This window comes from Leptinotarsa decemlineata, unplaced genomic scaffold (assembly GCF_025532065.1).
Source record: "Leptinotarsa decemlineata unplaced genomic scaffold, Ldec_3_MD MMD2_P_RNA_scaffold_2, whole genome shotgun sequence".
NCBI lineage: Eukaryota > Metazoa > Arthropoda > Insecta > Coleoptera > Chrysomelidae > Leptinotarsa > Leptinotarsa decemlineata.
In genome coordinates this window covers 20,358,310-20,371,548 of record NW_027412529.1, presented here as the reverse complement: position 1 = coordinate 20,371,548, position 13,239 = coordinate 20,358,310, and the positions used below count along the sequence as shown (strand labels likewise).

Sequence of the window (13,239 nt, the reverse complement as noted above, 5' to 3'; positions counted from 1 at the left end):
ATTTGAAGTGGACATTCATTATCCACAAGAGTTGCATGATAAACATTCTGACCTTCCATTTTTAGTCGAAAAAATAATACCACCTCGTACACAATCGAAAATTCCCAAATTAATTCCAAATTTGAATGATAAAAGAAAATATATTGTTCATTATAGGAATCTACAGCAAGCTGTCAAAAATGGATTGATTGTAATGAATACACATAGAGTATTGAAATTCAAACAATCATGCTGGATGAAACCCTATATAGATCTTAATACTGAAATGCGTAATAGGTCTAACAACAAATCTGTTAAAGATTTCTATAAACTAATGAATAATGCGGTGTATGGAAAGACAATGGAGAATGTAGATAATCGAATTGATGTTAGACTCGTTACACATTGGGAAAATATAAAGAAAAATATAGGTGCCAGCACTCTCATAGCCAAACCAAATTTCAAAAATTGTTCAATTTTCACTGATAATTTCGTTGCCATTCAATTGGGTAGAGTGAAGGTTCATTACGATAAACCATTATATTTGGGATTTTCCATATTAGAATTATCTAAAACAGTCATGTATGACTTTTTCTATGGATGCATCAAACAACACTTTGATGAAAATGTCTCTTTACTTTACACAGATACCGACTCGCTCATTCTTAAAGTAAACACAGAAAATTTTTATGAATTCATAAAAACTAACATAAGTAGATTTGATACATCCAATTACAGTATAGTTAACCAATTCAATATTCCAGTAACAAGTTCAGTCTTGGGTAACTTCAAAGATGAATTTCCAAATGATCCAATCATGAGTTTTTATGGTACAGGTGCTAAAGCATATTATGTGAAATCTGTTGATGGTGAATTTAAGAAAGCCAAAGGGTTAAACGATCGGTAATAAAGAATGAATTGACATGCGAAGATTATCAAAAAATCGTCGAACAAGGTGGTATGATATTCAGAAAGATGAATTCATTTAGAAGCGTGTTGCATGATATGTATACTGAATTGAAAAATAAAGTTGCATTATCATACCACGACGATAAACGATTTATCATTCCGAATACTACCCACACTCTTCCTTGGGGTCATAATGATATTGAATTTTATGAAAACGATCCAAATGAGAACATTCGTTGGATAAGTAATATTATTCAACAATCACAATCTCAGGAGACTCCATTGGATCAATTGATTAATTTATTATCTGCCGAGATCAATGATTGAAGTATCATTCAATATCTTCAAAACCGGAAAATTCAATATGACAGAAGTATTGTGATATTAATGTATTATGTATGTATGTATATGTATTACTGTAATGAATATAAAATGATTGAAATTTTATTTGTATTATTTCTATTTCCCTAATCGATTACTGCAATATATAGTATAATGTAAAAGAAAGGAATATCAGTTTGAAAAGAATCATCGTGGGTGCACAATGTCTAAAACAATCGATAAATTTGGCAGAAAAAAAAAATGGGGTGGTAATGTCATCCGAGGTCCACCCGGCAATGGATTTAAATTAACAAAAGATGGTCATTATGACATGCAAAGAAAAATATTGAAAAATACAAGCGAACCAATTGACAAGAGTGATTGTGTAACTGTATCATACCTTGAGGGGAAATTAACGGCACAAAGGAGGTTATACTTCTAGCCCTACAAGCTGCAATACAATCCACAATAGGCAATATTGCTCGCGATGCCCGTCAAGCATTTGACGATAAAATTGCAGAGGCTCGGATAACTTTCACTCGTAAATTTGACAAACTTACAAATGATGTAGACATAAAAATGTCTGACATAACAGCGTCTACAAATAAAAAATTTGATGCTATGTCAAACATAACAGCGACTACAATGAAAAAGTATGATGTACTGGAAGAGAGAGTTGAAGTTTTGGAGAAAAGCCATAAAGTCAGGCCATCAGGTGGAGTGGGATATCCAGGACTGAACATTGATCCAAATATTAGAATAATAGAACCAAAACCAAAAGCAACAGATGACGTATTAATTGAACCAACATGGTGAATAGTGAAGTGGAATAGCCTGCCTGGGCAGGGCCTGATTAAGTTAGGTTAGGAAAAAAAATGTGTATTTGAAAAATTAATAATGAAAGTTATCAACAAGTATTATTATATATATTTCAATGTCCCTGAAGTGGCATTAGTGATGTACTCGAATTCTGACTTGACATGTTCCCAACTGTTAAAATTTGAAAAAAAAAATTTAATTTGAAAAAAAACAGCAAATTTGAAAAAAATTTTTTGAAATTTGAAAATAAATTTTAAAATTAAAAAAATTATATTTTTTCACAAACCTATACCCCCCCCCCCCCCCCCCCCCCCCCCCCCCCCCCCCCCACCGCCTCCTTCTTATTATTTTTTCTAGTTTTTTTCTAGTTTTGTCATTGCCAAGTTTCGAACTTGGATAGTCTGTGCGGTAGGATGATACCTTAACATCTACGCTGCCACAGGCCCACTTATACTAACAGTTTCAATTCTATTTAAATCACAAGGAATAATGGTGAGAAATAAAGAAAAAAATTTTTGGTCACACGGGGATTTGAACTCATGTCATACGTCTGCATAGGCTAGGGTCTTAACCATTACGCCACAGGCTTACATATTGGTGTTAATAACATTTATTATTCTATATAAGATATGAAAGCTTCATTTATATAAAAATTATTGATTTTTTTTATGGGTAATCCGGGATTTGAACCACTAATATCAATATTTTACTTTTTTATGAATTAATAAAGGTTAAAAAAAAAAAAAAAATTGATCGTCGAGATTCGGAATCTTTCTCAAGATTACAACCCGTTCTTTTATCGAAAAATATCGATCCTGCGAAAAAACCGGGATTTGAACCACTAATATCAATATTTTACTTTTTTTTATGAATTATTAAAGGTTTATAATTAAAAAAAAAATTTTGATCGTCGAGATTCGGAATCTTTCTCAAGATTACAACCCGTTCTTTTATCGAAAAATATCGATCCTGCGAAAAAACCGGGATTTGAACCACTAATATCAATATTTTACTTTTTTTTATGAATTATTAAAGGTTTATAATTAAAAAAAATTAATTAATGGAGACCAAATTTGTTGGAAATTGAATTCTCTACAACTTTTGTCATTACCATTTTTCGTGTAAAATTGAAAATAAGTGTAATAAATTTAATATTACATAATGAGATTACAACCCGTTCTTTTCTCGAAAAATATCAATCCTGCGAAAAAATTAATGGAGACCAAATTTGTTGGAAATTAAATTCTCTACAACTTTTGTCATTACTATTTTTCGTGTTAAATTGAAAATAAGTGTAATAAATTCAATATTACATAATGAGATTACAACCCGTTCTTTTCTTGAAAAATATCAATCCTGCGAAAAAAATAATAGAGACCAAATTTGTTGAAAATTGAATTCTCTACAACTTTTGTCATTACCATTTTTCGTGTAAAATTGAAAATAAGTGTAATAAATTTAATATTACATAATGAGATTACAACCCGTTCTTTTCTCGAAAAATATCAATCCTGCGAAAAAATTAATAGAGACCAAATTTGTTGGAAATTAAATTCTCTACAACTTTTGTCATTACTATTTTTCGTGTTAAATTGAAAATAAGTGTAATAAATTCAATATTACATAATGAGATTACAACCCGTTCTTTTCTTGAAAAATATCAATCTTGCGAAAAAAATAATAGAGACCAAATTTGTTGAAAATTGAATTCTCTACAACTTTTGTCATTACCATTTTTCGTGTAAAATTGAAAATAAGTGTAATAAATTTAATATTACATAATGAGATTACAACCCGTTCTTTTCTCGAAAAATATCAATCCTGCGAAAAAATTAATAGAGACCAAATTTGTTGGAAATTAAATTCTCTACAACTTTTGTCATTACTATTTTTCGTGTTAAATTGAAAATAAGTGTAATAAATTCAATATTACATAATGAGATTACAACCCGTTCTTTTCTCGAAAAATATCAATCCTGCGAAAAAAATAATAGAGACCAAATTTGTTGGAAATTAAATTCTCTACAACTTTTGTCATTACTATTTTTCGTGTAAAATTGAAAATAAGTGTAATAAATTCAATATTATAATAATGAGATTCCACCACTCATTTCTCAAAAAATATCGATTCTACATACACACTGAACATTAAATACCCCCATTATTGATTTTAATAATATAGATTTACAAAAAATAAAGATTTTTTTCTCCAGTCACAATTCAAGTAGATGATCAATGCCGGTTCTATGACTGAGGATGACCAATGCCGGTTCTATGACTAAAAATTTTTAATTTTATGTTTCATTAAAAAAAAAATTTAACAACACACTGTAGTCCCCGCCCACTCTCCTCCACTTTTAGCCCCGCCCCCTTCCCACCATTGCTCGCCTCACCCCACAATTGCGCATGCGCGCCCCCACCTCACTCCCACCACTCCCACTTCTGCCTACACCCTGAGGAGCACACTTCTCGGCATTCAGTACGACAAGTCTTCTCATCGAGTGCAGTCCAGCTACAGCAATCTACTACAACACCAGTCTAATACAGCAGTCTTCTACAGTCTACAACAAGCGAATTTTGAGTAAGTTATCAATGTTACTTTTTCATAACAACTAACTTTGTATTACATTTTCAGAATGGAAAACTACACGCAGGAAATCGACAACGCTGTGGCATCGATCATACCTGTGGATGTTGAGGTGGAGCGACCAGGCAGCCCTGATATGTTCGAGGGAGACGAGGTGGCGATGGTCCAAGAGGTGAAGGCTTCAACTTCGGGTGGTGTGCAGCGGCCACGCAGCCCTGTCTTATTCCAGGAAGACAGGGTTGTTAACAAAGCCAAGCGGCAATCTGCAGCTAAGGTTGGTCCTATTCAAAGGTATAGGAGTAAATGCAATAGGACTAACCCTTATGCAGGTAGTTGGTCGACCGCCAAAAGGAATCCTCCGAGACGTCCCACACCGCTCGCATTGACAGTGGAAAGACGGAGGGCATATAAGCCGGTGCCGAGGGTGCCATCTCCAGGTGAAATCCTCACCCAATTTGCATTATTAGCGATGTTGACACCCATGGAACTCACACCGGTGCCTGATCCTGCCATGGAGGTCGTGCCACCAGTGTCGAAGCCTGCCGGGGAGATCGCGCCACAAGTGCCACCAGTGCCGGAGCCTGTCGGAGAGGTTAACCCCCAGGAGATGGAAACTTTCCTACAGAGGTGTAGGGATGTTGCACTTGCTTCACGAAATAGTGAGGCCGCGTTGGCTAGCATTTTCCGGGAGGAGAATGAAATTGCTAGCCAACGGCGCGAGTTGTTAATGAGGATGGCCGAGCTAGATCGAAGGACTGCAGCTCTGAAGGAAAGGCGGAAGGCAGAGACCTCTTCGATAGAGCTCAATAATGAACTAAAAATATTTATAAAGAAATTTTTGAATAAAGGGAAATAGTTTTTAGGTCAACTAGGATAGTTTTAGGATAATTAGGTAGCATGGTAGTTTTAGGTTTGTAATTATGATTTTAGGAATAAAAAACAAAAAAAAACAAATGAAAAAAGAAGTGAAATAAAGGGTGTACATTGTTTTGGTTTGGTACACATTGAACAATGCGATGGTTGGAGCATTTTTCTTCACTTCGTCTTTTCATTATTTTTCTTTTTTTCCATTTTCAATTCCAAGTTCTTTCATCCCCACTCCTCCCCACTCCCTTTCAAAAGTATAAAAGTAGGAATTATCTGTTGGAATATTCAGTTGATCAGCCACCTTCAACATGGAACCTGATTCAACTACTGAGCCGTACAGTGACCCAGCGCATCAACATCCTTACTGGGCTTCTATCCATGAAGGATTCGTGGACTCCACAACGGCACCTCATGACATTCCCTTCGAATTCATGAATAATGACTACAGGGTGCAGGTTCAGCATGTCACTGGGAGTGATGAAGCTGACTTATCGGACGGGGATTATCCGGATCCCTACCAATGGGATGACGAATGGGGTGACCCACCGCCTGTAGACATCACAGATGAGGATGACGACGACGACGACGATGACGCTGGCGACATCAGACTTCCACCATCCCCAATCCTTATCGAGGACAGTCCTCCGCCATCTCCTATCCTAATTGATGACGATGATGTCCTAAATTCCGACGACGATATGTAATCGTTTCCCTGTTTCTCCCACCCTTTCCTTTCCTTTCCTTTCCTTCCACGGAGTACACACTTTTTTGGTTGGTGTACACGAGGCACTGCGAGGCTGGGGCAGTGTCTTCCTCCCTCTCTCTTATTAGTTTTTCATAATAATCACTTAGAATTTCTCATAATAATCGCTCAGAGTTTCATGAAGATCGTCATTTTTAATGTTTTCGAATCTCAAACACTGTTCTACATTTACACTTCTCCCCCTCCGTTTTATTTCTTCCAATATAAATATAGTATCAATCCCAGTTCTACATCATTCTTCCACAATGTCGATTGCTGATTCCACCACCGAACCGATGAGTGTACCAGAGTCTTCTATGATGAGTACAGGACCCATCCAGGTACATGAAATAGATTCTACGTTTGATCATTTCAGTACAACCTTCGCAGAAATGCTGCAACGCATCTACGATCTTCCTGATGATTTCCCGGAACGTATGCAAGAGGAAGTAGATGAGTTAGACGATCTACAGGATAACGAGCTAGATGATCATGCGGACGACATAATTAGTATATCATCTGATTCAGATGAATCTGATGAATATGAGGACGACATCATCAGTATATCATCAGATACAGATGATTCAGATGATGACACCATCATGATTGTTTCTGATGATGAAGAGCGTTAGTCCATACCATTGTATGGATTAATAGGAAAAACAGCCCTTTTAAGGGCTACAATTGAAGACAATAAACAACTATTTTCAGAGCTATCATTATACTTTCAATCAGAAATAGGTTACCACTATAGTCAAAACTTATGTGAAAGTATCATCATCCAACTCTGTAGTACTCATCATTATATTCAATGATTGAGAAAATATCAACTTCGACTTTTCAGTCAAAGTAGTACTCATCATATACACAGATATTCGATGATAAACCAAATCCTAACTTCGACTTTTTAGTCAAAGTAGTCATTTATCACATAATCTGTGAATTCTACTACTACCGTTTGTGTGAATAATGTAGCCCTGAAAAGGGCTGTTGTTTTTTTTTTGACCAGTAGGTCCACGGTTATTGTGCCACAGGTTGGACATTATTACATATAATACATGTAGATACTCGGGTGAAGTTTGTTAGTGGCCTCTCGCAAGCTTCACACCAATTTTGTCCCATTTCCATAATTGAGACAGTGTTGTGGGTGTTGACATGGGCATACCACCCTCCATTATTGTTTCTATGCGAATAAAACCGAAAGCAGCACCAGCATAGTTTTTTGTTCTCTCCATCTATTGTGCTGATCAATACGTATGCATCCATTGCACAATACAAATCCAAGGGATCTTCCAATGTCTCACTGACATTGAGCGTTCGCATACCGATCCTCAAAGCACCATCGCCTTCAGTTGTGTCAGCTTCTATCCCTTCATCATCTCCTTCTTCATCCATGACCCTCTCAAACTCCATCACGTCATCATCTTCGTCGCTTTGGTTGGCCTCGTTTTCAACTTCGTCTATCTCATCTTCATCGACTCCAACATCTTCTGCTTCAACTATCACTTCCTCTAGCGGAACATTGACATCATCATCATCTGATTCGTCTATCCAATTGTTTTCATCAACAGCAGATATTCTATTTAATGCAGCATTTATTTTTGCAGAATTCATCTTGTTGTTGTTTGCTCACAGTTGTAGAGAGTGAATGAATGAACTTCAGGATCGCAAGTCGACTTATACGATTGAATAGGAAACGGAAGTGGTACGACTCCCACCTATCACTTGACTCGTTTTAAGTGGGAGAGAAGGATATGGCATCTCTAGTCGATGAAAGAGTGGGCTAGTTGACGAAAGAGCGCATGCGCTAGTTTATTTTCTTCTATAAAAGGTGAAGTATCAGTAACATCATCACCTTTCCTATCCACATTCTATTGCTATCACATATCATTCCTCCAAACCTAAATAATCATTATCATGAGCTCCATGCCACTATTGATTGCTGAAGATGGTTCACCACTTGTTGATATCGATCACACTAATTTTGAAAATATTCCAGTATTACATTTACAGTCTCAAGACTCGATAAGTGATTTTGATATTAGCGACTTCGTTAACTTCGCAGATGTGCCGGAACCAATTCAACAAATTATCGTTGAAACTCCAATCATTTCACAATCATCATCATCCAAACACCCTTCATCTACCCCCCTCTTGGTGTTGATAAAAAATCCAGAACTATCAAAAGGAAGGTTAATAATGCATCTTCATCGATTGTCACTGAGTTGAAAGAAAAAAAACAATCGAAAAGTGGTTTGCAGGAGAAAAAGCCCACAACGAAAAGTGACAGATCGAAGAGGAAGACAAAATGTGAACCCAAAGAAATGAAGGGTGATTTGATGACTGAATCGCTATCTTCTTTCACTCCATTACTTCGGTTTGGAGATATGAAAAAGAAAGCGAAATGCCGTCTTGTAAAGGCGCAAAAGGCTATTGCTGAACATGAAAAGAGTGAGCAAGCTATTAGTGTCAATAAGGACACTCTTCAAGCATTAGATGCTAAGATTGCATTAGCGAAAATTGAATTGGCTAACATGAGCAAAGAAGCAGATGAACTACGTTCAAAAATCATGAAAGATGACAAATTCAATCAACGTTCGAGAATGCAAGCACAGGCAGAGCTTGAGGAGTCGACTCGACTTTATGAGACGGCATTATCAGTGAGAGATAATTGGCGAAAAGAGTTGGAGAAAGCATTTCAAAGTGACAGCGATTAGTTTTGGGAATGGTATTGTGTTCTCAATATTGTGAGTTGAAAAAAATTTTAAGCGGGAATGGAGTATACAATTAATTTGGTTTGGTATACACAGAACATTGCGAATGGTTGGGGCAATGTTTACCGCTGCAATATTTTTTCAATTCACTTACATATAATTGAAATGAAAACAATAATGAACTTTAACATTACTTTATTCATAAATACATTATTAGATACATTTAAAGCATATTTGATTCATCAATCCAAGAATTCTGTTCACTAGGAAGTCCTAACCACTTTACATATACTTTATTTTTCCTTTTCTTCAGCACTTTCTCGATCAGATATACATCAGGATTTTCGGTTCGCAATAACTCTTCTTCGTAAAAACATCCTCTAATAGGTTGTTCATTCATATCTTCAAGATTATAGGTTGTGGGAAAGGTTTTATTGATTTTAACAATCTTGAAGAGTTCCGTGGTAAAGTTCGCAGTGTAAGACTTTTCAAAAATATTTTTGTATTTGCTTATTCGTACAATATCATTCAATCGGAATTTGGGTTTACTTTGTTTTTCTCCAACTCCATTGATACCTTTGAATATCAATCTTGTTGATGGATCAACATTAATGGGTGCCATACCTATTGTACGATGAACTTTATTGTTATATCTACTAGTTATAGTTGGAAGAATATCAAGCCATTTGTGGTGACCTCTCATCGAAAATTCCTTATAGAGCCACCCCTTTATTGTACGAATCACTCTTTCTGCTATAGCTGCCTTCTTTGTGCTAAATGTTGAATAATGATTGATATTATATTCTCGCATGAGAGATGAGAAGCTTTTATTGAAAAATTCTTTCCCTTGATCGCTTTGTATGTGTTTGGGGGAGTATTTGGCTTCTTTCAGTACATGTTTCATTGCATTAGTTACTGTACTACCTGTTTTATCTTTAACTGCTACAGTCCACAGATAACGCATTGGAAACTCCTCGTTTTGTCATCATCGCATTCCAAAGTACTACCACATCTGAAGATAGAACACAAGATATTACAAAATTCACAACTGCTGATATCAATAGTATTCGAGTATACTTGAATTCTGAAGTTTATCCATATGAGCGTTGGAATTTGAATTTCGATAAAAAACTTGATGCTCCTGCTTATTATGCTTTTGAGAGTTTCCAGCGAAGTTATTATGATAAAGATATGAGTGAACCTCTGATGGACATTGGACAATTTAGAGAGAATCCACTATTCGTCATCGATTGTTCCCATCAACCGAATGCGACAAAATCATCAACTATTGATATAAAGATTGAGTTTGAGACGAGGAAGACCAAGTTTCCAGACAACACTAAAGTATATGCATTAATTTTGCATGATACAGTTTTAACATACAATGCATTGGATGGTTCAGTTCATAGCAGATATTGACACTTTTTTTTCACTCTATCATGTACTGTTTTATGATCTTTTTTTTTTATTTGTAACTGACTTATATCATGTATTGTATTTTATATCATATTTATTGTTTTGTAATCATTTTCTATTGTATTTCATGAGATTTAAATAAATAAAACATGAAAATAATACAAAGTTTTTTATTTGACATTATTTATGATTTACAGGAACATACAGACTATCTAAAATAACTTCTTCCTCATAATCATCATTTTCGCGACCATCTTCAATTTCCTCTCGATTTTCATCATTCAATTCAAAGTGATGAATAATCCATTCTGGCAAGTATGGTTGGAGGCTATACAGGAATCTTCTTAGGTTCAGTTCAATCATAACATCACAAAGTTGCCACAATTCCAATTCATTATCCAAAAATTTGTTACAAACTTCTGCACCACTCCAATAGTTCTCAGCATCACGAAGGCATAATTCGATTTGTTTTTCATCATAGCATACACTCATATCATAATTGCTTGCATGTTCGGCTCCATCACCCAACACCTTCAATTTAGACGACAAATGTTGAACCGATGATTTGAGATCTACAACATCGACCCAATCTTGACTTGCGTACTGCATCCACATCTTTAAATGGTGGAACTGAAATTGAATAAAAAAAAACAATAAGCAACCTCCAATTTTTCAGTGATATAATACTCACATTCCCATTTTACTTGTAGTTACAAAGTGAGTGTATTCAACTAAGTTAGTAATGTTTATATTTCCATATAATTATTATCATCTAATATATGAATATTATAAAACAATAAGAAATTCATTATAATTACTATTATTATTCAATCATATTGAATTTGACTAGAGTTAGCGTTTTCACACCAAAAAAACTTCGTAAGCTATGACCTAAAGAAATTCACTATAAATTATTACTATTATTATTCAATTATATTGAATTTGACTAGAGATCGCGTTTTCATGCCAGCAAAACTTTGTTGGCTCTGTCCTAAATACATCATCGTATATTTACCACCTGATGAGTTGATACAAGATATATCGTCATCACTGAATTGCAACGAAATACGTTTTGGTAGCCATGTTTTAAATAATTTATCATTGCTCACATCTTGCAAAGTTAATAAAATTGATTTACCAAATCGTGTAGAATAAGTTGACATATTTTTAATTATGAACACTTCATCAATTGGCAATGATGATAAGGCCTTTTGCTCTACTATTTCAACCTCCTGTACAATCAAATTATTAATTTTATTCAAGTCTACTTTTGAAACGGACATGATGAAAATATATACGAAAATATAAACAATTTCCAACAGACAAATACACTCACCGTCTTCCTTCTATTACGAACTGAATAACACTCTACCAATTGCTAACTGCTGCAGATATATTCGTCTACTGATTTCAAAGTGTGCCAGGCATTTCTTTTATATTAAACAGTGTGAGTCACCCCCACCATGAAACCGTGAAAGATTCACATTGCTAGTTGCTATCCACTAGAGATGCCTGACGTCACAGCCAAGCCCATCTCCCAACTTGATGCGATAACAGTTGCCGGTACGAGCAAGCAGTGGTCGTTGCGGTCTCGGAGAGGGTAGACGCTAGGCAAACGGTCCTCGGCTGCCGTTGTGTCACCATCGATAGCGGGGCTAGAGCGAACCTTCATCGCTTCGGGAGAGGTGAGGGCAGACCGATGAATACGCATTACTCTGCCACACGTCGTGGAGTGAACATGTCGCTCTCTAGCCGTTGAACGGTTATTGCTGTGACGTCACTCCACTACTAACTTGGTGCCCTAACACCGATGGAGCATTTATTACTTGGAGGATCTTCGAAGTATGCAGACGTATGTTTGTACATAGACAAACAAGCACATGATGAAACCCTGTACCGTGCATTCTCCTACACACACACACACACACACATAAACACACAAAATCTCATATGAAAAAAAAATCTGAACGATCCATGCACCAGACACTTCAAGGTCACAACGCCTTGACTTCACTGCACAACAAAAAAACTTCACCAAACAACAACCAATAAAAAAAGCAATTAATACGTCATAGTGGTGGGGGGAGGCCGAGAATCAGCTGTAAACAACTACTGCTATGCTTGAAGACTGGCAATAAACAAATCTAAAGCAAATGGAACTTCAAACGTTCAAGCCCGTCTCTATATACCTACACAGTAGGTTTAATGGACTGACGCCTATCAGAAAACAACTACTCCCCTGGCTAATACCACGAAGGGCGTTGGATTATATCAGACTGGCTGGAACGTTTGAAGTTCCATTTGCTTTAGATTTGTTTATTGCCAGTCTTCAAGCATAGCCCATTGACTAATAAGAAAGTTTTTATTCCTTATTTAGAGGAATCGGGCAAATTACGGATGTGCAGTTGGTTAGTTCCTCGTCCACTAGATGGAGTGACATTTTTGATGTTCGCTCCAACTTCGGAAGAGGAATGAAATACTCTGAAAGAATTCCGATTTTCAATTGTGGAATATCATTGACTTTAGGTCGATGATGGTCACTATCTTGCACTGATGAGTGGCTAATAAGCCCGAAACCGGTCTGCAAGTGTGCCCGTTCCATAATTGAAGGTCGACTCTTTCAGTTGTATTGCCAATTGCATATCCAAGTAGCTTCACATTCTGGTCTTGTTGTTCACACTGACGGGTCGTTACGAGTAGCCTGTGAGACTTGTCATCAACTAGTTTCAGATTGTGAGCTCTAAACCATGTTCCAACTTCTTCTTCAATTTCATAAATAATAAATAAAAGTGGCCCATGGCAGATCCTTGGTGTACACCATGATTTATTTCCTTAAAATCTGATGTACTATTATTGAAACGGACTGCCTGAAATCGATTTTTCAG

At 36.0% G+C, this 13,239-nt stretch overlaps 1 protein-coding gene across 1 annotated transcript; it reads left to right on the top strand.

Annotated features, from left to right (window-relative positions):
• The first annotated feature begins 3,795 nt into the window (after positions 1–3,795).
• Positions 3,796–5,607, top strand: LOC141486749 (uncharacterized). The gene is made up of 2 exons (XM_074185255.1): positions 3,796–4,609; positions 4,664–5,607. Exon 2 carries the CDS (start codon positions 4,665–4,667, stop codon positions 5,469–5,471), a length of 807 nt encoding a protein of 268 aa, XP_074041356.1. The 5' UTR covers positions 3,796–4,609; position 4,664; the 3' UTR covers positions 5,472–5,607.
• Positions 5,608–13,239: the final 7,632 nt, after the last annotated feature.